Source organism: Pantherophis guttatus, chromosome 3 (genome assembly GCF_059756535.1).
Source record: "Pantherophis guttatus breed Tessera chromosome 3, ASM5975653v1, whole genome shotgun sequence".
Lineage (NCBI taxonomy): Eukaryota > Metazoa > Chordata > Lepidosauria > Squamata > Colubridae > Pantherophis > Pantherophis guttatus.
Window position 1 is genome coordinate 100,186,297 of NC_142065.1, and position 27,851 is coordinate 100,214,147.

A 27,851-nucleotide genomic window follows, 5' to 3' on the forward strand; every position below is an offset into this window, starting at 1 on the left:
CAACTTCCTCACACATCTCAACAACCTACACCCCAAAATACAATTTACTATGGAAATAGAAGCTAACAACCAACTTCCATTTCTGGACATCCTAGTCTACAGAAAACCCAATGGCTCCCTAGGACACACCATCTACCAGAAAAAAACACACACAAACCACTACTTAAACACTCAATCACATCACCACCCTGCACAGATCAACTCCGTAGCCAAGACTCTCATCTCCAGAACCAAACGCCTAGCTGACAAAGACCACCTGAAAACTGAATTACACCCTCTCACAAACATATTAATCTTCAACGGATTCCAAAGAAACACAATTACCAACCTAATCCAAAGGGAGACACCCCCCCAAGAACCGAGACACAGAACAGGACAACGGCATCACCTCCTCTCTTACATCAAAGGCACTACAGATAAAATCAGCAAAATTCTTCACAAACACAACATCAAGACAACCTTCTGCCCTGACCAAAAAATAGCCAACATCTTAAGAAATGTAAGACAAGATCCAGCTAGAAAACCAAGGAGTCTATGAAATACCATGCAAAATCTGCCCAGCCACATACATTGGACAAACCAATAGGAGAATAAATGCATGCATCGCAGAAAACAAGAACGCAGTCAGAAAAGAAGAAAAAACTTCCTCCCTTTTCCAGCACCTTAAAACAACAGGACATGAAATTGATTTTGAAGGAACCAAATTAATTTCCAAAACTGAACACTTCAACAAGAGAATAATTATGGAAGCCATTGAAATAGAGAAACAACCCCATAACATGAATAAATGTGACGATACCTCCCACCTACCAGACATCTGGAAACTAGCCCTAGTCAACAAACGAGCCCCAGCCACAAACATTGACACCAGACCCAGGATAACACATGACGCCACCCCCAATCATCCTCACCAGATTCAAACTGAATCCTATCCCATAGACGAAATGCAGCCACCGTCCAGGAGCTGGACCGCGGCGTCATCGCCAGCTACTGCGCCCCCCTCCGATCCCCATACAAAGCAAACTAACACACGCCATGAGCGCATGATGGGATCGCGGACTCGGAGCCAAACCAAAGCCCACAATTAATTAATTAATTAATTAATTATTTAAATTTTTATACTGCCCTTCTCCCGAAGGACTAGTGTACAGCCACAATAAAACAACATATCTCCACAAAATTTAAAAACAGTTTAAAACATATTAAATAATTTGGTCCTTGTGTTAAAAAAAAACTAAAAACACCCAATTAAAATTTGTTTTCTAAGCCAGCCCAACCTATTGAAACAATAGAGTCTTAAGGGCACTGCGAAAGGTACGTAGGTCAGGGATCATACGTATCTCTGGGGGCAATTCATTCCAGAGGGCAGGTGCCCCCACAGAGAAGGCTCTCCCCTTGGGTGTCGCCAGTCGACATTCTTTGACCGATGGCACCCTGAGGAGTCCCTCTCTGTGGGAGTGTATTGGCCGGTGGGAGGCTATCGGTGGCAGAAGGCGATCTCGTACGTACGAGATGTTGCATCGCAGCCATCTGCTCAAGACGGTGCATCACATGGCTCAGGATCTTGCAGTACTAGGGCTCAGGATGTTGCAACACAGCCAACTACCCAGGATGTTGTAGCTCAGGACTCAGGATGTCACATCACTGGAGCTCAGGATACTGCCACATTGCCCATTACCCAGGTCGTTACAACACAAAAGCCTAATGGGCACACAGCTAGGACCTCGCCCACACAGAATGTTATGAAACAACCGACTAATCTGCAAACATCAACTCCATCAATTAATCAAGATGTAACAACGCAGCCAACCAACCCGCTTTCAACAACAAAGCCAGCACTCCCCACCTCCCCACCAATATTTATAGAGAGACGGCATCTCCGATCATGCTTTGCTTGCACATGCACAAAGCCGAAGACACCAACCTGAAGATGACGAGTGGGACCTCATCGAAACATCACCAAGATACTCTCAATCTTACACGGGAAAAGACCCAAATACACCAAGACTTGCATACCTGTACCTGTGAAAATCTACGAAAACAAATATGTGTGTGTGTGTGTGTGTGTGTGTCTGTGTCTGTGTTTGTGTATAATTTATATATAATCTTAAAGAAGTAAATTATTTTCACAGTTGTTTCATTTACTTTACTATACACTATAGTAAAGTAAATGATTATATATATTTATAATTTTATAAATATATATAATTTATAATGATTTATATATAGTAAATTTACTATATATACTGTATATCATCATCATCATCATATTATTTTAGCCATTGTCTATCTATTGTAGAATGAAGGCCAGTTTCGCATGTTTCCAACCAATATGGATACAAACACACACACTTTTTGTATTTTCCTTAGTTTGCATTAGTTTTCTTTAGATCTTTGTATTTTTAAATTTCAATAAAATTTCTCTTTTTTTAAAGAAAAAAATTCTTTTTTTTAAAGGATATATACAGAGATCCTTTTGTTACCCCCAAATGACATACATGCATTCCTGAGGATATCCCTGTCTCCATTAAATTTGTGCAATTCTGAATAACCAGCTATTGCACTGAGTTTATATCAGTTTAGGGCTAAGGAGAACAAAACTTCTTCTTCCTGAAGCAACAAACCAGCATTATGGATGTCAATTTTGCAAGCCAGTCAGAAGAGCAATGTATTTCCCTCTAACCTTTGCATGATAGCTGAATTTAAAAGGCTGACTTCTCTAGCACCTACATTAAATCCTAGGTTGAACCCATGGCAACAAAGAGATATCACATAATCTTTTTGGAACATATTAACCTCGAAACAATATTTTTATTCTACATTCTTACATTCGCAATCATAATAAGTTATAATTTTTATTGTCAAAAGAACTTGAAAAATAAGTAGTATCATATTAATTTCCCACTCCTACTCCTTTAGTATCGATTCCAAAGACAGAAAGAGAAAAAGCACTAAGAGTGGTGGCGCAGTGGTTAGAAAACAGTACTGCAGCCTACTTCTCCTGACTGCAGTTCAGCAGGCTCAAGGTTGACTCAGCCTTCCATCCTTCTGAGGTCGGTAAAATGAGAACCCAGATTGTTGGGGGCAATATGCTGACTCTGTAAACCCTTTATAGAGAGGGATGTAAAGCAATGTGAAGCAGTATATAAGTCTAAGTGCTATGGCTAATCATAAGTACAAAATACTACAGGCCTCCTAATAGAAAGAAAGCTGTATCAATTCAATAACAGCTCATTGGGAAAGTGAACTTGATTCATATGTCAATCATATTCTTAGAAAATATTAATAATGGTGCCATATGTCCCGTCAATTATTCATCTCCTGTATTTCCAGATGGTTTAGCCTACTGCTAACCCCAATATTTAGGGTTCATCCAGAATTCTGGTTGGCTTCTCTCCACAACTGTACCTATGTAGTAAATCCTTTAAATCTTTGGAAAGCCTCACATTTCATTGGTCTGAACTAATTAACAGAGTTTGCTAATTCCTTTATAATAATCCTCTTACCTGTCCAGAGCTATTTCTGCAAGGGTCATGCTTATCCAAAGGAGTAAATCTCCATCTGTATCTATCTAGCCTCAATTGTTAAGGCATCCAAGACTCACAAACACTCAGCCTCACCGGATCAAGATTCTTGGGGAATACATCAGAAAACCTGGGTTTGATTATCTGAGTTCACAAGGTAGTTTTTCTTTGCTAGCAGGGTACTAGCAAGTTATATGAAACTTAAACTTATATTTTAAAAGTATATTTTACTGAAGGTTGAAAGGAATGTTACTACAATTTGATTGTGATTTGATTTTGTAGTGTTTTTTGAAGGCTGAAAGATATGAGACGCCAATCATTCAAAGAAAGTTTGACTTTATATTAAGGCTGTGCATGCTTCAAAATTGACTCAGAAGCAGAAATTCAGAATGCACACGAGCACAAATATAAATCCTCTTTAAAGCAACTGTGGTTTTGATGTGGTTCAATGTGAGCTTTAAAAAAGCTACTTTAAGGAGGCACATTAAAGAGATGGTTTGAACCAAGAGACTGTTCGACTTTAGGAGTTGAAGTCCACATATCTTAAAGTTACCAAGTGGACAAACACTCTTATAAAGTACCTCTTCCAAATCATTTTTTATACCATGAATACACAGGGAATGGAATCCTAAGGTGCAGATAGAGGTGACTCAGAATTGAGCAGAAACTCCCTGTGGAATGTTGCTGTACCAAATATAAGAACTTCATCTTTCATTCCTAATAATCAGGAAGTTTTTAGAAATGTAGTATTTCAAGTGTACACTTGGGGATTGAAGAGAAGATGAGTGATGTACTTGAACTGAGATCAATCTGGTGTTACAGTTTATAATTACACTGAATTTTCATCAACTGTATTATTATTATAGATATGTCTCGTATATTTGATATGTTTCAATCTAATGCAATGTATTACCTGTATTACCTGTATTGCATATTAAGCTATTAACTGCTTAGACTCATATTATTGATGCAACATGGAAGCATAAAATATTTAATGAAAGTAAACCTACAGATGTATGTGGGTATGATCTTGAGGAAATGAGCTTCACTAAATCCACTGACTAGTTGTGTGTTTTAATGGTATGTGGAAATGACCTTTGGAGACAGATTAGATTACCAGGGAGCGGAGAAGTGCTTCAAGACTTGAAAGATTCTACTACTGTAACATTACAATAAAGGTAGCATTAGTAATCAAGGTTTATGCTTCTTGTCTGGATGACCTCAAAGGCTGGCATCAGTTTTGCAAGTTTAAAAGCATCCGTCCTCTCTTTTGTTTTCCAGAAAACTAGGGAGGATTCATTCTGAGATGCTTCCCACATCCCTTTTTCTTCTGTGGGCTAAGATACCTTTTATCTGATGGTAGTCTGTGACTCTTTCTCCTGCCTCCAAATGTCATTTCTACATACCATTTGAAGATGCTTAAATAGAAGCCAGTGTGTTTAGTGAAACCTATTTCTAAGTAGATCTGCAAAGCATTGTACAACAAGTGCATTTAGGATTTTTATTTTGTTTTATGCATCAAAATGTTTGAAAGTGGTAGTCCTATTCTATGGGCTTCTGTTCAGAAATAAATTCAGTAACCATTATTCCTACATAAGTGTGAGTGCCAGGCTGCAACCCATGTTGATAAGGTTATTACAGTTTGCTGATGAAATCACGTTAGTCCTCATAATGTAACTAAGAAAATGTTTCCATTTGTGTAATATAATATTGAATGTACTGTATTCCTGTTCAAACAAAGACTGACATCCATAGATGTTATTTTGCCAACATGTAAAAGTAGGTATCTTTCCTTTTAAAGAAGATTTATCAAGCCACACTCTTAAATGAATTGCCAGCGTTGCAATGAAAAGAAGCAATGTTTCATGTCAGGTTGCTCTAGCTGAATGGGTCACAACTATGTGGTGATCTACTGTATTGAGTGACAACATAATTGTCAAGACAGTAAACTGAATCTTAATTTATTTATTTATTATTCGAATTTCTATACCGCCCTTCTCCTTTCGGACTCAGGGCGGTGAACAGCCAGAATAAAAAACATTTATACATAAGTACGATTAAAAAATAGATTTAAAATAATTAAATTTGGCCCATAGTTTAAAATTTATCAATTTAAAATCCATATCAAAATTTAAAACCAACCATAAAATCATAAAATCAAGAGAGACCGGCTAACTGAAAGAGATGAGTTTTTAGGGCCCGACGAAAGGTCCGGAGGTCGGAGATCACTCGTATCTCTGGGGGTAGATTGTTCCAAAGGGTAGGTGCCACCACAGAGAAGGCTCTCCTCCTGGGGGTCGCCAGCCGGCATTGTCTAGCCGACGGCACCCTGAGGTGCCACATATAATCCACAATATATATTAATACTTCTGTATAAGTAGAGGGAAGGGATATATTATTGATGTTCCCCAGGAAAAAAATACTTGTAGAATAGTATGGGATAGGAGTCAGTTATCTATAACTGAGACGTGTATATTGGAGGCCAGACAGTTATGGCCTCTATTTATACAAAGAAAAGGTTAGAGGCAAACTTTTTATGCATTGGAAACTTGAGGATCTTTTCACTTATATGTTCCGCAATGAAGGAAGGGTTGGAGTGAGCATTTGAAGAGCAAGAAATTATGCCTTTGTTAAATGCTAGCAGATTGCCAACTCATTGCTGTATTAGTCCCTGACTAATAAAGCTACTTAGTAGCACTCAACGGTTTCTAAATAAAGCCATGATCTGCTAACAGTAGTATGGTTTACAAAGCTACTAATTTTACAAATAAGATCATTTAAGGTCATACTGTACTTCTGTCTAAATTCCAAATTATGTCCTGCTCTTTCCACTGGTTTTCTTCCTTTCTGGTCCCCAAAACTCTGTCCCAGTTTTTCTTGTCTTTGACCATTTTTTTTTTTTTTACATTCTGCTTCTTCATGTAATGCTGGAAGATTGGCAGGCAGGAACTGGGTAGTGATATGTAGATCTTAGGTGGATGGTACACAGAATTTGATATCCCTGTATAATGGTTAAGTATGTAAGACAAATTTAAGCAAACATTTAGTTTAGTAGCCAAAGGACTATAATTGGTTTATGCTTTGTTTTGTTTGTATACCTGTGTAAAGTAGGAAGAACTTTCTCATCATCAGACCTTGGGATGGTCTGGTATAAACCAATACTCTTTAACCTGTGGTAAGATGGGCGGCCAATAAATTGTATAAATAAACCTTGATGTCTCACTCTTGGAAAGAATAGGCAAAGATAAGATCAATTTGTCCTCTTTGGCTCTGGCAAAATCAGGTGAGCTGAGGTCACTGAAAGCAGAGTTGATTAACTATGGATTGGAGGCTGTATAGTTGTTTGGAAATCCCCTGTGGATTGAACTTTATCTGCTGCATTTTTATGAGTGGCAACATTATTCAGTTAGACATTAATTAGACATTAATATTCATGGCAATCAGAAGTGGTATTCAGCTGGTTTGGACCGGAATCGGAAATCGCTCTATGCTGTCCTATTTAGGCACATTTTTGTGGTCGGGCGCATGCACAGAAGGTGCGTATGCAAGCAAGCGCATGTGCAGAAGGCCACATGCGCGCTCACATTTTTAGTGCTGGGTAAACCGGTAGGTAAATTATGTGAATCCCACCTCTGATTGCAATATAAAGCTGCATAGAACTGCCAAACCATCCAAAGCTAATTGGATGCTGCTTCTATGATCATTTTAAGGGTTTGCTCACCAGCATCTCTGAGGTTCCCTGACTGACAGAATGGCATAAGGCCTGTCTTCCTTCCTTCCTTCCTTCCTTCCTTCCTTCCTTCCTTCCTTCCTTCCTTCCTTCCTTCCTTCCTTCCTTTCCTCCCTCCCTCCCTCCCTCCCTCCCTCTCCTTTCTCCCCTTGCTTCTTCCTTCCTTGTAGTAGTTTCTTGCCTTGCTTTGGAATTAAGCCTTAAACACTTATAATGGCATGATCATTTTTTGTGTGAACTAAGTTCTGCACGGCTTTCCTGATTTTTCCTCTGCTGCAAGTCCACATTTGCAGAGATCCAAGCAGCATCCCAGGATGAAGGTGGGTCCGACAGAAGCAGCTGCAGCATGAGAGTATTAGTGCAATACAGCAATGGAACATACCTATCAAAGATTGATCTGTTTGCAGTGGAGTCATTCATTCCAATGGCTATTGACAATTGTTAGCTTAGAAAGCATTGACTTTTTTTTTGATTAAAAAATATTCTGTCAAGCTTGAATTGCAGTGCTTACTTCAACTTTGTTATACCCATGCTAAAGCATTACAGGGATATATTTACAGACTATATACAGACTATATAGTTTACAGACTATATGTTTATAGTCTGTAAACAATCATTACTAAGTCAGCCAAGGGTTCTCTGCTATTTGCCATGATTCATTCTCAAATGAAGAAGTTGTGTCAGTTGTTACATCAACAAGAGATTAACTCTAGAATTTAAATGCATTAGATTGTCTTTCTTTCTTGTCATCTTTATCCTTCATTATAAAGCCTCTAATTACCATTTAAAGTTTTGGCATTTATATACAATTTTATATATTGCAGTGAATATTAATATCTAGGTGAATAATGATGCTGCTCATCAAAATATGACACTCACTATACTTGATCCTTAAAGTGTGAAAACATATACTGTCATCAAGTTTATCATGCAGCCAAAAATTGCTCCAAGTTTTAAAACTTGATTGCAACATATATAATACAATAAATGCATCCTATTTACTATTGTCATTTTCTTTTGTTCCACTATAATTTCCTGATCAAAGGAAGTTTCTAATGCAGGGCTATAAACGATAAGAGTTTAGTTTAGTTTAGTTTTATTAGATTTGTATACCGCCCTACTCCTGAAGGACTCAGGGCGGTGAACAGGCACAAGATAAAATACAAAAATACAAAAGTTAAAAACAATTTAAAACCAAATCAAATAATAAGAGTCAAGAAATAGTCCATGTGAATAGAAGCACATGAATAACAATGCAGTCATTTTCACATTTCTAACAACTTTTGTGCTTTTGTCTTTAGAAGAAAGAGATTCCACCACCACGATTCAAGTATCTTACTCTGTGCTGTGGCAATCAGTAAATAAATAATTTTATAAAATGTATTAATGCCTCAAATATCTGTAAGGTAGTCCTTGATTTATGACAATTGGGACTGGAACTTCCATCACTAAGCAAGGTAGCCATTAAATATGTCACACCTGGTTTTACAACCAGTTTTGCTGCAATCATTAAGTGAATCTGACTATGGAGGTTCTCAGTCATCCAGGTCATGGTTGTCCCAAAGGTGCTTTTTCAAGAGGCAACTGGACTTTCTGGTTTTTCTTTGAAGACATTTTGCTTCTCATCCAAGAAGCTTCTTTAGCTGAAGAGGCTTCTTGGATGAGAAGTGAAGTGTCTTCAAAGATAAACCAGAAAGTCCAGTTGCCTCTTGAAAAAACACCTTTGGGATAAGTGAATCTGACTTTCCTCATTGCCTTTACTAATCAGAAGCCAGTTGGGAAGGTCGCAAATGGTGATTATGTGACCCTTAGGATTCTAATCATGGAGATCATGGAATCATAAGTGCAAGGACCAATTGTAAGTTTGGTCACTGCAAAGAACCCCTCTCTGAAGCAGTTAAGAAATATGAAATATAAATAAATACATCATTTTTTTTCCAGCACTGTTGTAACTTCAAATGGTTGCTAAACAAATGGTCGTAAATAAAGGAATATCTGTAGTGTTAAATGTTGCAAAACTGAGTAATCTCACGACTGTATAAAACCTAATTTAGTCTAGATGCTCAGAAATTATCCCTATGACTTTCTGTGTGATAAATATAAAGGTTAATTCTTTAAAAAGTAGGAACAACTTGATGTAAAACAGAAATCTTGCATGCTTCTATTCAGTTGGAGCAAGTACTCTTTAAAATATTTAGTTACCAATTTTAATCATCAATATCTAAAAATAAACATTTAATATAGAGTTCCAGCTTTCCATAACATAAACTACTAGTTTGGATTAAAAACAATTACAAAAATATAAGTCATGATGGGCAAATGGTCACCAAAAGATCTACTTTTAAAAGACCATCCCTTATTAGAAGGGTTGTAGGAGACAATTCTTAAATTCACTAGCCTCCAATAGAAACCTCTTCTCCAGATGAATTGACTCGTAACTTCCAGGATCCTCCCCAGATTGGGTGGGCCCTGTAAAAGTTGTAATTTAATACACCTGGAAGAAACAGTAATGGAAAAGATTGCTCTAGATCACATAGGTGTCCAACCTTGGCAAGTTTAAGACTTGTGAATTTCAAATCCCAGAATTTGCCAGTCAACATTCTGGGAATTGAAATCCACAAGTCTTAAAGTTGCCAAGGTTGGATACCCATGAACTAGATCAGCACATCTTGTATTTCAAAATGTAAAACTTATAGTTCTGGATAAGATTTAAAACTCTTAGCTGCAGCCTCCAAGCGTCTTCCAAAGTTTTCTTTCAATTGTAATTGTTAATATGATAGAAGTAAGATATTAATAAATGTATTAATAACTATAGTAAATTGTTCCAGCCTATCCATTTTGTTTTGGCCAAACCAATTTTTGGAGCACAACATTGACTCATCATTCCAAGATCAGATATGATTCTTAAGCACAAAAAGGCGACCATTTTGTGAAGTCTTTAATAGCAAAGTACAGAAAGATTGATGATGGGTCTTGTTAACTTTACTGTCAAGAATGTAAAGGATTAAGGTAAAGAGATCTTTAAAAAATGAGTAAGCCAAAACTCTGGGATTCATTTATTTGTGAATTATAAAAGTGGGGTCTCTAAGAGCTATTTGAATGTCTGTATTCCAGAATCCATCTTTTATCCAAATAAATTAAAATATCCCTCTGCTCATGGTTAATGTTTTGAGATTTTCCCATTTCTTCCCCATCTCATAAGCAGCCCCAAAGATCTCTTACATAGTTGTTCAGTTTGCAACTTACTTTTCTCTTTCAAAATTCAATAACCTTAAATAAGTGAAAATAAAAAAGGGGAAACACAAATACTTTTAAATCTCCAAAATCTAAGAAAGCCCCTGAGTCTTATGTATCCTGTAGTATCTCGAGAGACTTGGATCTTTATTGTTTGTCATCACAGAAAAGCTTAAAAAGCTGCTAAAGAATCCATTGCAACCTGGGTATGACATTAGAGAGTAATCTTTTAAACCATTTGTAAGAATATTGTGAAATTCCTGATTTAGTATAGCTTGAAATCCCATGGAGTAATAGCCAGTGATGCCATTTTGATGGGGTCTTTTTGGAAGTTGATATCCAATGTGGTCAGAGGGAACACTTTCAATGACTTACCATTTTCTGTTTTCATTTCCAAATGTAACATGAGGGATATAGAGGTCTTTTTCTAGTTATAAAAAATGTTTATTGTACTCTGGGTCTGTATTCTAGCTAACAATAGTCCACGTTTGAAGAAAGAGAAGTCATTGCTTTGATGATTCCATTTATTGAAGCACATACTCTTAAAACAGTAGGACCTTCTTTAGCCACACAAGCCTGGAAAACAGTTGGGTTAATTTAATGAGCAGAAGAGACATGCTGCTTTTGTGGAAGGTTTTTCTTCCAACTCATTTGCGGGGCTAGAACTCATGGTCTCCCAGTTTCTAGCTTGATACCCTAATCACTACATATTGATGTAGCAATCAACATTTTAATTAACCTTAAACACAGAAGAAAAAACAATTCCTTCAGAGAACATGGCCTTGCGTTGTTTAAGACTTCAGGAGGAGGAGTAAAAAAGAGAATTAGACAGTAAAACAGTGAGAAGCTCTGCTTAGATATTACAAAGAGTTAATTCATTATGCAAGTACCTCCTCCCAAACATGAAATTAATTTACAAAAGTATCAATCTTTTTCAGCAGCAGTGTCCGGAATTACTTTTATCTGTTGCTTGTTGTGTTGTGTTGTGTTGTGTTGTGTTGTGTTGTGTTGTGTTGTGTTGTATCATTCAGCTTGCTATCAATAAATATAATTCACCCAATCTTACCTTCTGAAATCAGCCAATCATGCAGGAACATAAATATTCTATTACCGTACCCTTACAACTCAAATCAATTTTTTAGGAGGATGCTGTTATGGCTGATAAACTCAAAAGTAATGGAGAAGTTAATAATATAGTTTTACTACCTTATTTATCTCCCAGAGGAAAAACAAACAAACCCCAAATCATTTCAACCAAGGGAACTTTTCTTACATATGCAGGCCTGGAACTGAATTGAAATGGATCAAGAAAAACAGTTTTATTTGGATGTACTTGAAGCTCGCCAGCAACTGCTCATTTATGTATGTCACTCATGGGTAGATTTTAGCAATTGAGCTATAATAGTTTTCATCTTCTGTAGGCTCCCCTTTGTCTCAATGAGCAGTTTACACCTTGGATCCATTCAGACATTCTCTTCCTATTACATTTAAAAGCCAAGGAAGGCATAGATCAAACAAAAAACATGGTTATGTCTAAGCATCTTTACTATCCCCCTCATATCTTGATGCAAGAAACACATCCAACACAACTGAAACAACAGTAATCTGAACACTTCCACTGCCAAAGACTGTAGAGTCTAAGCAAACAGAAGATATGAGTGCCATTATCTTCACAGTTCCTCAAAATTCATCACAGCATGTCTCTGGCTTTCATTTGTAGATAACAATTGCTGTATCATTGGAGGACACTGGAAAAATATAATGGAAGTGTGGAGAAAAGGAGCCTTGTTTGCTATCCTTATTATGAGCTTCACTCAGATTTAGCATGATTTTCTTTCTATCTGTGTCATAGTTGTCATTCCATTTGCTTTGCTGGCTCCATGGTAATCGTTTACCGTTCCAGGGTAATCAGAGAGAGAGAGAATGTATTTAGAGGTCAACTGCCTGGGATATTTTGGTAGTCCGCTGTGATTTCCATTGGGAACATTAGCTACTCTCCTAAATCTTTCCAAAACCTTTCACCATTCATAAGACAAGATTATTTTATTTATTATTGCGATTTATTTTGTTAGGTCCCCAGCCTTACAGAGAGAAGAAGCCACTGAAAATCAATGCTTTATCAATGAATAATCCAACCATGACAACAGTAGAAATTAATTTTCATTTAATTAATCAAAGAGAAATTAATTTTACCATTTTCAGTTGATGATTATCCTCATCCTGCTCAATTAAGAGAACATCCACATGCATGGACCAAAACATTTTTGGTTGCACACCAAACTATGGTTTAAAATTTTGATTTAGCATAAAGTGGATCTGGACTCTGACTGGGTAGATCCAGTGGGGATGACGGAGGCAGGTCCTGAGAATGTTATCTGGGATGAGTTTGACTCTGTGACCCCTGAGGACGTGGACAGGATTCTGGGTAGACTGAATGCGACCACATGTTTGTTGGACCCGTGCCCCTCCTGGTTAGTGCTGGCTTCCCGGGAGGTGACGCGAGGCTGGCTCCAGGGGATTATAAATGCTTCATTGAGTGAGGGTGTCTTTCCCGCCGCCTTGAAAGAGGCGATGGTGAGACCTCTCCTCAAGAAGCCTTCCCTGGACCCGGCAATATTGGCTAATTATCGTCCAGTCTCCAACCTTCACTTTGTTGCGAAGGTTGTTGAGAGTGTGGTGGCACGACAGTTTCCCCGGTACCTGGATGAAACGACGTATCTAGATCCGTTCCAGTCGGGCTTCAGGCCTGGGTACAGCACGGAAACAGCATTGGTCGCGTTGGTGGATGATCTCTGGAGGGCTCGGGACAGAGGTTGTTCCTCTGTCCTGGTCCTATTAGATCTCTCAGCGGCTTTTGATACCATCGACCATGGTATCATGCTGCACCGGTTGGAAGGGTTGGGGGTGGGAGGCACCGTATTACGGTGGTTCTCCTCCTTTCTCTTCGACCGGTCGCAGTCTGTGTTGACAGGGGGGCAGAGGTCGACCCCGAGGCCCCTTATATGTGGGGTGCCACAAGGATCGGTCCTCTCGCCCCTTTTGTTCAACATTTATGTGAAGCCGTTGGGCGAGATCATCCGTGGTTTCGGGGTGGAGTACCATCAGTACGCTGACGACACCCAGCTGTACATCTCCACCCCAGACCACCCCAACGATGCCCTTGAAGTGATGTCCCGGTGCCTGGAGGCCGTACGGATCTGGATGGGGAGAAACAGGCTCAGACTCAACCCATCCAAGACCGAGTGGCTGTGGTTTCCGACATCCCGATATAGTCAGCTGGTGCCATCGCTGACTATTAGGGGCGAAGCATTGGCCCCCACGGAGAGGGCTTGCAACTTGGGTGTCCTCCTGGATTCACGGCTGTCTTTAGAAGAGCACTTGACGGCCGTGACCGGGAGGATTTTTCATCAGGTTTGCCTGATTCGCCAGTTGCGTCCCTTTCTGGATCGGGACTCGTTACGCACGGTCACTTATGCCCTCGTCACCTCCCGTCTGGACTATTGTAACGCTCTCTACATGGGGCTCCCCTTGAGGAGCACTCGGAGGCTCCAACTGGCGCAGAGTGCGGCCGCGCGGGTGGTGATGGGAGTGACATGGCGCTCCCATGTAACGCCTCTCCTGCGCGAGCTGCACTGGCTCCCGGTGGTCTTCCGAGTGCGCTTCAAGGTTTTGGTCATCACCTTTAGAGCGCTCCATGGCTTAGGACCTGGTTATCTACGGGACCGCCTGCTACCACCAATAGCCTCCCACCGACCAGTACGCTCCCATAGAGAGGGGCTCCTCCGGGTGCCGTCGGCCAAACAATGTCGACTGGCGGCCCCCAGGGGGAGAGCCTTCTCTGTGGGGGCACCTACTATCTGGAACGAGCTCCCCCCCGAGATACGGAGGATTCCGGACCTGCGTACCTTCCGTCGCACGCTGAAGACGTTCCTATTTCAGTAAGCCGGCCTGACCTAAACTTCTCCTCTTTTAAATGGGAATTTTAAATTTGGTTTTAAATTATTGGGGTTTTAAATATGGTTCAGCCAAATTTATCTAACTTGTTTTATTTCTATTTTAAATTTTGTATTTATATGTTTTATTTCATGGCTGTTCACCGCCCTGAGTCCTTCGGGAGTAGGGCGGTATACAAATTTAATAAAATAAATAAATAAATAAATAAAATAAAGTGGAAATCCAGAAATCAGTTGTTATAGCTAATCATAATTAAATCTAATCATAATTTTCTCAGTATCATAACACACAGGGAGGACAACCTTTGAGGCTAAGCCAGAGGAACCTAGGGTCTGTCTGTCCAACCTGTCCAATCTAGGGTCCATGGGCCACATCAGCCCTAGTAATGCGGTACCACACGATAATAAAAAAAATAAATAAAGGAAGTTTGTTATGTATAGTCATTAACTATATTATATATTTTATATGTGGCCCAAGGCAATTCCTCTTCACTCAATGCAACCTAGGCAAGCCAAAGGGTTGGACAACCATGATTTAAAGATAACTGATTCAATCAAGTAAGAGGATGGAGGCATGTAGTTTTTGAGATGAAATTTACCATTGGAAGGGAACCTGCTGTTGGGAATATTTTCTCTTTATGCCGCTATGAATTAATCCTAGCATCCTTGTCATTCTCTAAAACGGAGAACTTGGAACCAGACTTGGTTTGTATCTTGATCTTGCTCTTTTCTTGTGTCCTTTGATATCATCTTGTTACTTTAACATACTCATTAACTTTTTAAAACTTTGTTTTTACTTCCTCCTTTGTCTCATTTCTGCCATACCCAGGTTGACTCTGGGTGTGCCTCAGTCGTGGGTTTCAAAAAATTTTACTACCGGTTCTGTGGAGTGTGGCTTGGTGGGCATGGCATGGCTTGGTGAGCGTGGCATGGTGGGCGTGGCAGGGGAAGGATACTGTAAAATCTCCATTCCCACCCCAATCCAGGGGAAGGTTACTGCAAAATCCCCATTTCCTCCCAATCAGCTGGGACTCGGGAGACAGAGGATAGATGGCATGCGGCCAGTCAGAATTTTTACTACCAGTTCTCCAAACTACTCAAAAGTTCCACTACCGGTTGTCCAGAACTGGTCAGAACCTGCTGAAACCCACCTCTGGTGTGCCTGATCCCATAGCATTTCCACCATCCAATCTTCACTCAATAATATAAATCCTGATCTTGTTACTGTTATTCGGCACAATGCTGATTGTATGACTCTAGATGACACCATAGGTCACCAGTGAGGGAACAAACAATCTCTGTTCAGCAATTAAGGCATCTATGGTTGAATAGAAAATGCACTGAATGCAGTTTTCCAGGAGACACACTAGAGTTCTGCAGAGTTTAGTGGTGAGCTGTTTTCCCTTTGGGGAAAAATTTGCCTCACCTGCCTTCTGACATTACATCTTCATGCTTTAATTTATCTTCCATTTAATAAATCAACCACAGAATGGTGCCTTAGAGGCACAGCAGTTGGCAGTGAACCCAGTTGCAAACATGAAATCAAGCAAAATTAACAGTGGGTGAAGCACTGACTTTATGCCAGTTTTCAAGCCCTCCTATTGGTCGTCAGGAAGGAGCACTGGCGGTCAGGTCATATGATCTAGTTTTCTCAGAATAGCAATAATGAAATGAATGCTGGGCAGTCCAAGAAGTTTGGAAAACATTGGGATTTGAAAACATTGAAGGACAAGATTTATCTTTAAAACTCAAATGGGCCAAAGAGTTGGACCTAAAGGGATCCTTCCATTTGCAGAAGACATACTTCAGGAAAATGAGAGGTCTTTAAATCCAGCAAAAGCATTTACTAATATGAGACAGGGAGATGATTTTCATTAAAACCTATCTATATGCAGCCTCCTATGCTAAGGATGGAAAATCTTTTTTCAAATAAATTTTACCTCAAGAGATGACATGATAGAATGGTTGATATCTCAAAATTTGAAAATATAACACTTCTAAATATTTAAGAAGTTAGGAACAAAATACAATGTGTTCTCTGTTTTAATACTAAACCACATACTATTTAGGGGAGACCAGTAAAAGTAACTTTAAACAAATAACAAAACAGTTAATTTCAGTTATGTTCACCAATCTGGCATATCCAAAGCAATCAATTAAATTTTCACCTGTACCTTTTTAAAATGTTTCCATTGCCCCAAATAAGGAATTGCATTAAGACTACTAAAGAGGATAGATTGAACAAATCCACTAACCTTCCTGTCAGCCTGATGAATTAAAATGAACCAGCTGGTGGTAGTAGCTGATCCAGGCTTATTTATTCCTTCTTCTGTAATATGATTCTTTCTCTAATCTAATATGAATCCTTCTGCATATCTTGCAACATGTTCAGTTTGCAACCCGTGTTCCGTATCAGTTGCATTCAATGGCTGCAACCAGAAAACAGCAGATGCTTTTCAGAATTGAAGAAATTTTGAATGTGTCATGAGAATTGTCAGTGTAATATGTATTTTAAATGTGGCATTTGGTTTTGTTTTAAAGAAAAATGGGTTTGGTGGGGAATGTATTTAAAACATTTATTTGCAACCATAGGTGTTAGCAAAGTGCAAATAATATTTTTGATTGTCTGATGAAGACAGACATGTAATAAAAGAAGTTGCACTGTTTGCAATGGTTTCAAAGAAGATACGAAAGCACATATTGATAAAGAGTGTCATCAAAATTAGATGGCATGGATTGACCTCATTATGGACTGAGGTAATTTTATTTGGTAGGGAATGTGATTTAAGGGAATGTGAGGTAGGAAGTTAACATTCTGTCATCCTTGTGATTGCCATGGACATACAAATGCAGTCCAGCAAGAGTTCTTCTGAGGATAGAAAACATTTGTGAAATGTTCTAAAAGAAATGTGTGCATTGCAAATCAATAATAAGATAGTCAATGAATTCCTAAGTTTAGGTATATGAATTCCAAGTTATCATGATTAGACACAGAGGCAAAAGATTGAACAAAACCTTCTGTATCTGTGCCTAGCTTGTAAGATTCCAGAAACTATGCTTGACTTACAATAGAAACAATGCTAGGCTAAATTGGCAAATATTTTAAATAACCAAAACATCTTATTCCTAATAAAACATTTCTAGTGGCCTTCGTAGGACAACTGTATATATATAATCACATTGCTTGTCTTAGCCATATTATCCTTTGCTAATGGGTAAACACAAGATTAGCCAATTAGCCTTAAAAGCCTAGGATGTTCATGACTTTACACCGATACTGAAATGCCTTAATGGTTTACTTCAAAAATTTGGGACAAACTACAAAAAGACTAGCTTGGCTAGGCACAGATACCGATACCTCAGAACAAGGACTGTGGAAGAATTAGAAATAATAGTGTCAGACAATAATCAATCATCAGATTGATCTTAGTGCTGAGATGGTCTCCTGGAGATCAGGATGGCTAAAGCAAAAAGTGCTCTTTGGCTTCAAGGAGACTCTAGCAATCTTAAAGGATACCTAAACTTATTTGCATGAAGGATCACTCCTGTCAAAAGGGAGATACAGATAGTCCTTGATTTATGACCTCAATTAAGCCCAAAATTTCTGCTGCTAAATGAGACCATTTTTAAAGACAATTTTGCCCCATGTTATGACCTTTCTTCCTACAATTGTTAAATGAATCACCACAGCTGTTAAGTTAGTAACACAGTTGTTAAGTCAATCTGGCTTCCCCATTGACTTTGCTTGTCAAGGGGTCGCCAAAGGTAATCACATGACCCCAGGACACTGCAATCATCATAAATATGAATCAGTTGCCAAGCATCTGAATTTTGATCAGATGACTGTGAAGATGCTGCATGGTTGTATGTGTGAAAAATGGTTATAGGTCACTTTTTTCAATGCCATTATAACTTTGAATGGTCAATAAACAAATTGTTGTAAGTCAAGGATTATCTATATATTCCATAAGAAAGAAACCCACTTTAATTCCTATAGAGAAATTGATCAAGATAATTTTTTGCAATAAATGTGACCACAAAAGGGTCTGAAGTAAAGCAATGAATTCTCCAAGTTTAGATATATGAATTTCAAGTTATGACCATGTAGACACAGAGGCAAAAGATTGGTCAAAACCTTCTGTATCTTCTGTGCCTAGCTTGTAAGATTCCAGAAACTATGTCTGATTTATGGTAGAAACAGAACGCCAGCCTAGATTGCAAGTATTTCAAATAAGTTATGTTTACAACTTTGTTTACAACTTTGCAATGTAGAAGTAAAAAATGAAAAATGATTTGTTCCTGGGTTTTCCTATGTAGTCCTGGCACTGGCAGCTATTATGGTGGACATTGTACCCACTGAGTATCTTAAGAGATGATCGAGATATGATAGATAACCTACTCAGTAATGGAAATGTTGAGCCATTTTGTTTAAAGCATAAACAGACATTTAATAGATCTTTCTCTAAATATTTTGGGATGCAGCAGTGATGCGCTGTCCTTGGTGATATTGGAGAATTTCACTGATTTTTTTAAAAATTAATTGATCCAATATGCGTTCCCCAAATCATAATTCTGTTCTACTTTCCTTTGGATTCTGGACTTGCTCCTATACTTTTTCTGGACCTTACACATTCTCTACTCAAAATGTACTTGCCAGAGAAAATTACATTCAGTAGGAGAAAAATGTGCAAAATATGTACTGTATAATATATGGAGTGACACCAAAATCCCTGCAGAACTGTCTTCTCCAGTAAGTTTTGGCCTCTTGATTCATATATCATGGGAAAAACTGCTAGTCAATCCCCATTTTTAGGAGGTGATGTCAACCATCTTGTAGGTGTTGGATTGTTGTTGTTGTTTTCCTGTCAATTGGAGCACCTGCATTGCAAAGAGTCTCTCCTTGGTGAGTAGATCAGCCCCCACATTGCTGGTTTTCCATAAGTTACTGAAAACAGACTTATTTCAGACAGCCTTGGGAGATTGAAGTGATGTTATCATGGCTGGCTTCTGTTTGTGGGTAGGAGTTGTTTTATTTTTAACTACTTATTTAATTATACCAAGGTTATTTTATAGTATTATCCTTTTTATGATTTCATTGTAAACTCCAAAAAAGGCATTTTGATTGTGGCAGATATAGATCCATCAAAAAAACACAACATATAAGTAGGGAAAGCTACCTATTTAAATAAGGGTTGGGTGTTTGCTTATTTGTTTGTTGGTTTGTTTTGCACATTACTTAATGGAGGGGAATGTGTGACCCTATTCCTGGAAAGTATCATATGTGAAACATAAACATGTGCCATCATTCTTCTTAGTTTCTCCCTCTTAGCAACTAATGCAAGTATGTGCTAGTTTTCACTTATACATAAGTGCAGTGTAAATTTAGAAAGGAATGACATGACCGAATATAGGAATGTTTAATAATTCCAGCTGTCTCTGTTACCAAAACAGTGTTATTGGTACACCCAAAGGAGATGTCAATATGCTTGGAAAAATTAAAGTGAAGGTTGGTGGGAGGGATAACAGAATGCAATAACATAGATATTTCTTATTAACTAGAAGATTTCTACATAACACCAGTTCGTTCCACCAGGATATATTGATCTTAATGTAATTAACAGGGTTTTTTTAGTGGTAGAGTGCAATTTGAAAGGACTCAGAAGTCTGCTAGAACTCCAATTATATCTTGTTAATTAAGCAAGAGAGAATTCAGGCTTGCAGGATTTTTTTAGTGGTAGAGTGCAATTTGAAAGCTGTATCTTAGCCATCAAGTTTGTCTGAAATTGGTGGCAGAACTCAGAAATCTGCTAAAACTCCAATTATATCCTGCAAGCCTGAATTCTGCCCATCTCTGATATAAAAAGAAAACTGTATCAGCATCTGTATTGCCCTAAATTGAATTTGTAGTTGATCTAATGTCCTTACTGATTGGCATTATCCTCAGAGACCTTTCCCAGCTAACCAGTTAAGCTGAGGATTTATGCTGGAGCTTTTAAAATCTGCATTTATTTATTTATCTTTTAAAAAATGCTATTAATTATATTCCACCCATCTCACTAAGTGAATCTGAGCAACTTACAATAAAAGATATAAAAACACAGATATAAAAACATTTTAAAATATTAAAATGAACAGGAATTAAGTAAAACTATTAACTAAATTCACAAGCAGTACGGAAGTGGGTTCTTTGTACTCCACCAGCCATCTCCAACTTAAAGCATCCTCATCGGGAGCCCAAGTCAATCAACAGAGCCAGGTATTGAGATCCTTAAGGAAGGTCAAGAAGGTGGGAATCAATCTCACCTCCAGCAGTAAGATGTTCCAAAGGCCGGGGCCACAACAGAAAAGGCTCTTCTCCTAGACCCTGCCAGCCAGAATTCCTCGACCAATGGGGTCTGTAGTATGACCCTTCTGGTGGAGCTAGTGGGGCAGATCAATCTCATTGTGGCAAAATGGTTCTTCACGTAATCTTTGCTACCATTGAGACCTTTTGAGATTATTTGTGTATTTTAATGCCCTGTACTGTCCCAGGTTTTGAAATTTCATAGGGAAATAGTAAAGACATTTAACCAAGTGAAGTACAAACATTTGTACTTACATGACATGAAAGAAATGTATTCATTGTGAAGTAGCCAATTTTCCCTTGTATATACTTGCAGCTGCTAAAATTATCACTTGGGTAATGTCTCCTTGAGATATTTTTACCGACATGGGTGTGTCAAACAAACCTCAAATAGAATAAGAACAAGATCAAACAATTTGCCCTTTGTACAAATATATTATCCATATTTCTCCATCAGAAATAAATGCACAAAGACTTCCCAGTGCATATTTACTTTTCATTTTACCATGACAAGTATTTACTTACCAATCACTTACCAATCACTTCTTTTTTTAAGTGACACTTATAATTCCAAATAGTATATCTTTAGAACAAGGGGACTGAATTAGGCCCACAGGGTACTTAAATCTGGACCATGGGGCCGCCCTGGAAACAGCAAAGGACCGGCCTGTGGTGCTTCTACCAGTGAAAACGGTGCTTGGGTTTTCACTGGCAGAGCACTCGAGCCATCACAGGTGCCCCTGACATGAATGACCTCGAGCTGGCCACGCACACCCTGGCCACACCCACCCCAGCCGCTCAAGGTCAAACACAACCCTGATGTCGCCCTCAATTTAATCGAGTTTGACACCCCTGCTTTAGAATTATAGCCAAATGCATGCCAAAGCAATAGTAGAACTATTTCAGACTAAATGCAAATATTTCTTACATCCAGATACATCTGCTCTTTTGCATCATTTTATTTAGAATGCCAGGAAAACTTTAATTCATAAACAAATGAATAGGCATTATATAACTTCACTTTCATTCCCTACATTTTTATTTACTCATTTTTCCATGCAAAGAACAATATATTCCATCTTGCTGTTTGGTAGTCACCCAGACACATGGTTTAATAAGCCAGAAAACAAAATTATTTATACTAATTCTAAAATTGATAAACTTTGCCTTATTAAAAAAAAGAGAGAGACATCAAGCTTGGTTTGACATTTTTAATTTTTACCTTCTCCTTGTTGAAATATTTTTCAATGTAATTGCAATACGCCAACCCACACTTCATTCTTATTATAGAATTGTATATAGTATTCAACTTCAACAATTTAAGTGTCACAGTGGCCTAGAGGTGAATATGCTCACCTCCTACTTGGAAGGTTGAGAATTCAACCTAGGCAGTGACAGATGTTTCTATATTCAGGGTGCTAAGAGAAAATACCTGCTGCGAACTCCACATAGGCGGCAGGAAGGGCATCTGGCCAGTAAACGCTCAGCTCCATTCAGTTGTCCCAACTCCATTCTAATGAAAGGGATTAGAGGGTTGTAAAAAGAAAAAAAGTCAGCTTATAACCATCCATATAGCAGCCATTCAAAATTACAATGGCCCTAAAAAAATTGACTTAACAACTGGTCCTTATACTTAACCACTGTTGCAGTATCTCCACGGTCACGTGATCAAAATTGAAGTGCTTGACAATTGGCATGTATTCAGAGCGTCATCTTAGGGTCATGTGATCACTATCTGCAACCTTCCGAGCCAATTTCCAACAAGCAAAGTCAATGGAGTAAACTGGATTCACTTAACAATCACTCCTTTCTCTTAACAACTAAAATGATTCGCTTGACAACTATGGCAAAAAAGGTGGTAAAATCAGGTGCCTTACTTAACATTAAATCTGTCTTCGGCCAAATTGTTTAATTCAGTTTTATTCTGTTTTTTAAATTTTGTATTTATGTGTTTTTATCTTGTGGCTGTTCACCGCCCTGAGTCCTTCGGGAGAAGGGCGGTATATAAATCAAATAAACTAAACTAAACTAAACATTGGAAATTCTGGTTCCAATTGTGGTCATAAGTCGAGGACTACCTGTCCCGTAAAAGACAAAAGGAATAAAACTCTGAAATTGTAACTATAGTTGGAAAATATGGTTCTATTCATTTTCTAAATGGATCTTGACATGCCACATAAACTTTAGCCTTGGAAACACTACTTACTCGTGCCTTAAAACAAATGCTATTTCATCACTGCTTTTTCCAATCAAAGTAACACAATTGCCAATAAAGAATGCTGTTCTTTTAACAACCATGTTTTCTGGAGATGTGTTTTTTGTTTGAATACCTCCACTTCTATGTTTTTTATGAACATACATTACAGGGAAATAATATTGCTGTACATATTTTGCTTGGAAATGACTGCATATTGTGTATCCTGGGAGCGGATGCAGAGATAATATAAGGTTTTTTTAAATGGAATATCTGATAAAAGAATATATGATATTTAATCACACTGTAACAATTTGAGCCTACATGTCAGTCTAGACTAATTTTTATAATCCCTTTTAAGAGCTAGACACAGCTAGTTTTTCCTGTATTCTTTCAGATATTCAGCAGAGAATTATAAGGATTTCATAAAATGAACTACCTGTGGCTATTGCTTGTTAATTATGTGGTGATATGCTTTAAAAGTCTATAGTCTTTGCCCATGAATTCTATGTGTAAATGTTTTTCTATTTGTCTGTTTGACTACTAGTCTCTACCAGCCTGTTGCAATCATGGAACACCAACCAAGTATTAATTTGGAAGACGAACTTGAAGCCCCAGAAGCTGTACATACAGGTAATCAAATCAAAATATCCCTGATACAAATGATAAATGACTGCTTTCTGGACACTTTGCTTAACACTGAATTGTAAGGGCAGCAGTAAGAATATGTTGTAGAATAGAGGCGGCATGTAAAATTAATTCAATATATACATAAATTCTAAATTTTGTGTGTGTGTCTGTGTGTGTATGTATAAGTATATAAAATAATCATAAAATAAAATAAAATAATAAAGTAATAAAGTAAAGTAAAGTAAAATAAAGTAAAGTAAAGTAAAATTATATATATATATATATAATATATATATATAAACATGGACAAAAATCTATCTTCTCAGCCTTTTGGCTAAAATCAAGCGTAGTGTCTCTATGGTCATTAGGACTTAACACTAACTCCTCTAATGGTTGACCCACAATTTGTAAGAGAAATTTATAGGATTTGGAAAGCTTTCTACAACATTTCCTCTCCCCATATTCTTCTTAAAAGAAATATCATATTTTTCGGACTAGAAGACACTCCAGACTATAAGATGCACCTAGCTTTTGGGGAGGAAAAAAAATCTGCCTCTGCCTCCCAGCATCCATCCGGTATTCATCTGGCCCATTCGCCGTGGCCCATTTCCCTGCTGTCACGGCCTGTTCACCACAACCTGTTTCTCACAGCCCGTTCGCACTGCTGCTGCGGCTCATTCAAGGCCCCTTGTTCGCTGTGGCCCGTTCACCACTGCAGCCCATTCACCCATTTGCCGCTGCGGCCCGTTCACCACCGCCACCACATCTCATTCACCGCTGCCACCGCAGCCCGTTCTAGAACAGTTGATCGGCCCCACACCAACACCACTCCCTCCCCCGCTGCAATATTTGCTGTATAAGAAGCACAGACATTTCCACCCACTTTTTTGGAGGGAAAAAGTGTGTCTTATACTCTGAAAAATATGGTAATTAGTCAAAGCTGGATCTTTTACAATCACCTCAAGTAACTAACTGTCCACCAGTAGAACTGTAGTCTGTATAAGGTTCATAATTATTAATTTTTGCACCCAAATGTCTCCTGATACAGCTCTATCTATCTATCTATCTATCTATCTATCTATCTATCTATCTATCTATCATCTAATCTTCTATCTAATTTATCTATCAATCATCTGTCTATCTAATTTATATGCTACCCATCTCACTATCCAAAGCGACTCTGAGCCATTTACAATACCATAATTTTTGGAGTGAGTTGAATTTGGAAATTTCATTTCAATAATAAGACAATATTTTTCAGCCTCTGTTGGGGATATACAGTATCTGCCTATGTCTGCTTTTCTATTTTCCTCACTAACCTTCTTTGTTGAAGCATCTAAAGACTGATAATTAAAAAGGAAAGATTGATAATTTTAAAAGAAAGTAAAACTAAATAACACAAAATAAAAGCATTTTCTTCTTCTAGGACCTAAAGGGGTGATCAATGACTGGAGAAAATTTAAATTGGAGAGCCAAGACCAAGACCGTCTTCCTCCAAGTAAGAGAGAGCTCCTCATCAGGCAAATCTCTTCGCCCTACAACTGTCAGAGCAGAGATCATAGAGACATCAGAGAACGAGTCAGTCGTAAGGTAAATGAGGGAAGGAAGACAATGTAATGGAAAAGATGCACGGGGGAAAGTTTCAGATAATTTTTCTATATATACAAGAAAAATGGGGTAGGCTTGTTATGCTAATGCACATAACAGATACATTTTCACCATGCATGTCAGATGTATAGTTAATATGCGTGAGGTTGAATATGGCATCATACATGTTTCGAAATCGGAACTGTTCCAGGCAAGAGAAGATAGATCCCGTTTAATAAATTGGTATGGGTATAAAAGCCATGTCATACAATCCACATTCGTAGAAAGTATGGGGGAAAAGCATGTGGGACCCCACAGTCTCCTTCTTTCACATATTTCTGGAATATGTAAGTAAGATCATTTGAACCCCTGGAATAGTTTTGGGGATCTTTTAGTCCTCGACATGTTGCAAACAACTCCTTGGTGTAGCCTAGAAAAGGGATGCTGGGAGCACAGCAAAATCTGGAAGACAACAGGTTTTTTTTACCTGTCACAGAACCAAATAAGTAGAATTCCTATAGAAAATAGTTTTCCCTACTTTTATATTTTACTAATATTTTACTACATTTGCAGTATTAAAAACACAAAGAACAAGGGAAATGTATTCCCGAAGATCAGACTGAGTATTGAGATATGACCATTTTATAATTTTACCAGGCCCTGCATTAGCCAACTTGTGGAAACGTTTAATGGCTCCAAGTCATTGGCAAAAACTAGGTTGATGTTTTTTGACAGTGCACAATTAGAATAGAATCCTCATTGTTCCAGAAGTAGATATATCTTATTATAACATCCTATACCAAACAATGGCATATTTGTTTGCCTGATCCAGTTTCATTGTTGAAATGCCTATATTGTAGTCAACTCACTTTCATTTTGTGACAATATATAGTAGAAATAATCCTCCTGATGGTACTGTCAATATTGGACAGAAAGCCTGCATCAGGATCAATGCCCTACCAATGCTCATTGGAATAAATATATTTACATGGAAGCTTTTGAACTTTCAGTGCTGTTCTTTGAGTATAAAATGTTCTATTTATATTCCACGAGACTGCATGAAATCTCTCATTTTATGATTGGCAATTAAATTGGCACTTATAGTTCAATGTATTCTTACAATTACTTGCAGATGAGTGTGCAAGAATATGAGTTGTTGAATGTCAAAGAAGATGAGAGTTGTTTACAGCAATACCGGAAGCGCTGCATGAAGAACATGCACGAGCGATTGAGCTTTGCGCCAAAGCACGGCTACGTTTCTGAGCTGCAGGATGGGAAGGAGTTCCTGGAAGCTGTGGAGAAAGAACACAAGGCCACCACTGTAATTGTCCACATCTATGAAGATGACATCAAGGAGTGTGACGCACTCAACAGCAGCCTTAATAGTCTTGCTGCTGAGTATTCCATTGTGAAATTTTGCAAAATTAAGGCTGCTAACACAGGGGCAGGAGACCGTTTCTCCAGTGATGTTCTTCCAACACTACTTGTCTACAAAGGTGGGGAGCTTATAAGCAATTTCATTAGTGTGACCGACCAACTGAATGGAGAATTTTCTACTACAGATGTGGAGACTTTCTTAAATGAATATGGGTTACTCCCTCAGAAAGGAATTCCAGAACTTGGCAATGGTGACATGAATGAACAAGAAATTGAACAGTAGATATCTAGTATTTCATCATCTGTGCTCAGTGAATTTTTAGTTTGGATCCCATTTGGGGCCAAATTTACGTAGGAAATGCTGCATATAGAAGCATTAAAAAAGACTTATTAGGAAAGTATAGAAAGATATAAAAGAAATAAGGGATGCCCAGGTCTTAGCCTGATGATCCCTTTTTGTTTTTTCCTCTTCTTTTCACTTTTACAAGAAATAAGAGAACAAATTAGGATTGGTGAAATCTTCTTACCAAGGGGATGCAATGCTAGATATAAATCACCCAATTGTAACTATACCCTCAGTAGTATGGACAATTTTCAGAGACCACTGAAGATGGACTAATACTGGACATTAACTTTTTTGGAAGGATAGGAGTAGGAAGTGACATTGTTTTAATCCTCATTTGGAAGGAATTTGGCTAAGATAAAACACATATAGAAGTTGACAGATCCCTAAAATACAAGGTATATTTGGATGGAGCTACTAACATTATAAAACTTTCAGCAAATATTCAAAAGGGAACTTTGATTTCATTAGAGTTTTAGAGATGCAAAACATTTGCCACATTAAGGGTAAAGACAAGTTTCCTTTTAAACACTGAATATTCAGGGCATTCTAAACTCTGATGAACACCAACTTTGGTCAGGATTTGATCTATCAACAGTTTTCTAATTCTGAATTTCTGGTTTACCTATATTCATGCAAGAAGTCTTTTTTGAGAATACATGATGAACCCAATAACAATATAAGAAATAAATACAACAGACTCATAATATCTTACGGCATAACTGTTATAATTTAGTTAGTTAAAAACAGTTATCACGGCAGGCATCTAATAATCTCAGGCATGTTGTCAGAATGTTGTTACAGTGCCAGAAATGTCAGAATCAGGATAGGTTGGAATAGGATCAAGCTTAACCCCTGGCAAGATTGACTATCTGTAGATATTTGGATATCCCACTCCCCCCATATCAGGTGTCTTCCATTTTTAGCCTTAAATAG

At 38.0% G+C, this 27,851-nt stretch overlaps 1 protein-coding gene across 1 annotated transcript; it reads left to right on the forward strand.

The window, feature by feature from the left end:
• The first annotated feature begins 3,564 nt into the window (after positions 1-3,564).
• On the forward strand, positions 3,565-26,928 carry PDC (phosducin). Its single transcript, XM_034409607.2, has 4 exons — positions 3,565-3,681; positions 23,526-23,611; positions 25,035-25,198; positions 26,328-26,928. The coding sequence occupies exons 2-4, from the start codon at positions 23,548-23,550 to the stop codon at positions 26,853-26,855; spliced, it is 756 nt and encodes a 251-aa protein (XP_034265498.1). The 5' UTR covers positions 3,565-3,681; positions 23,526-23,547; the 3' UTR covers positions 26,856-26,928.
• The last annotated feature ends 923 nt before the right edge of the window (positions 26,929-27,851 follow it).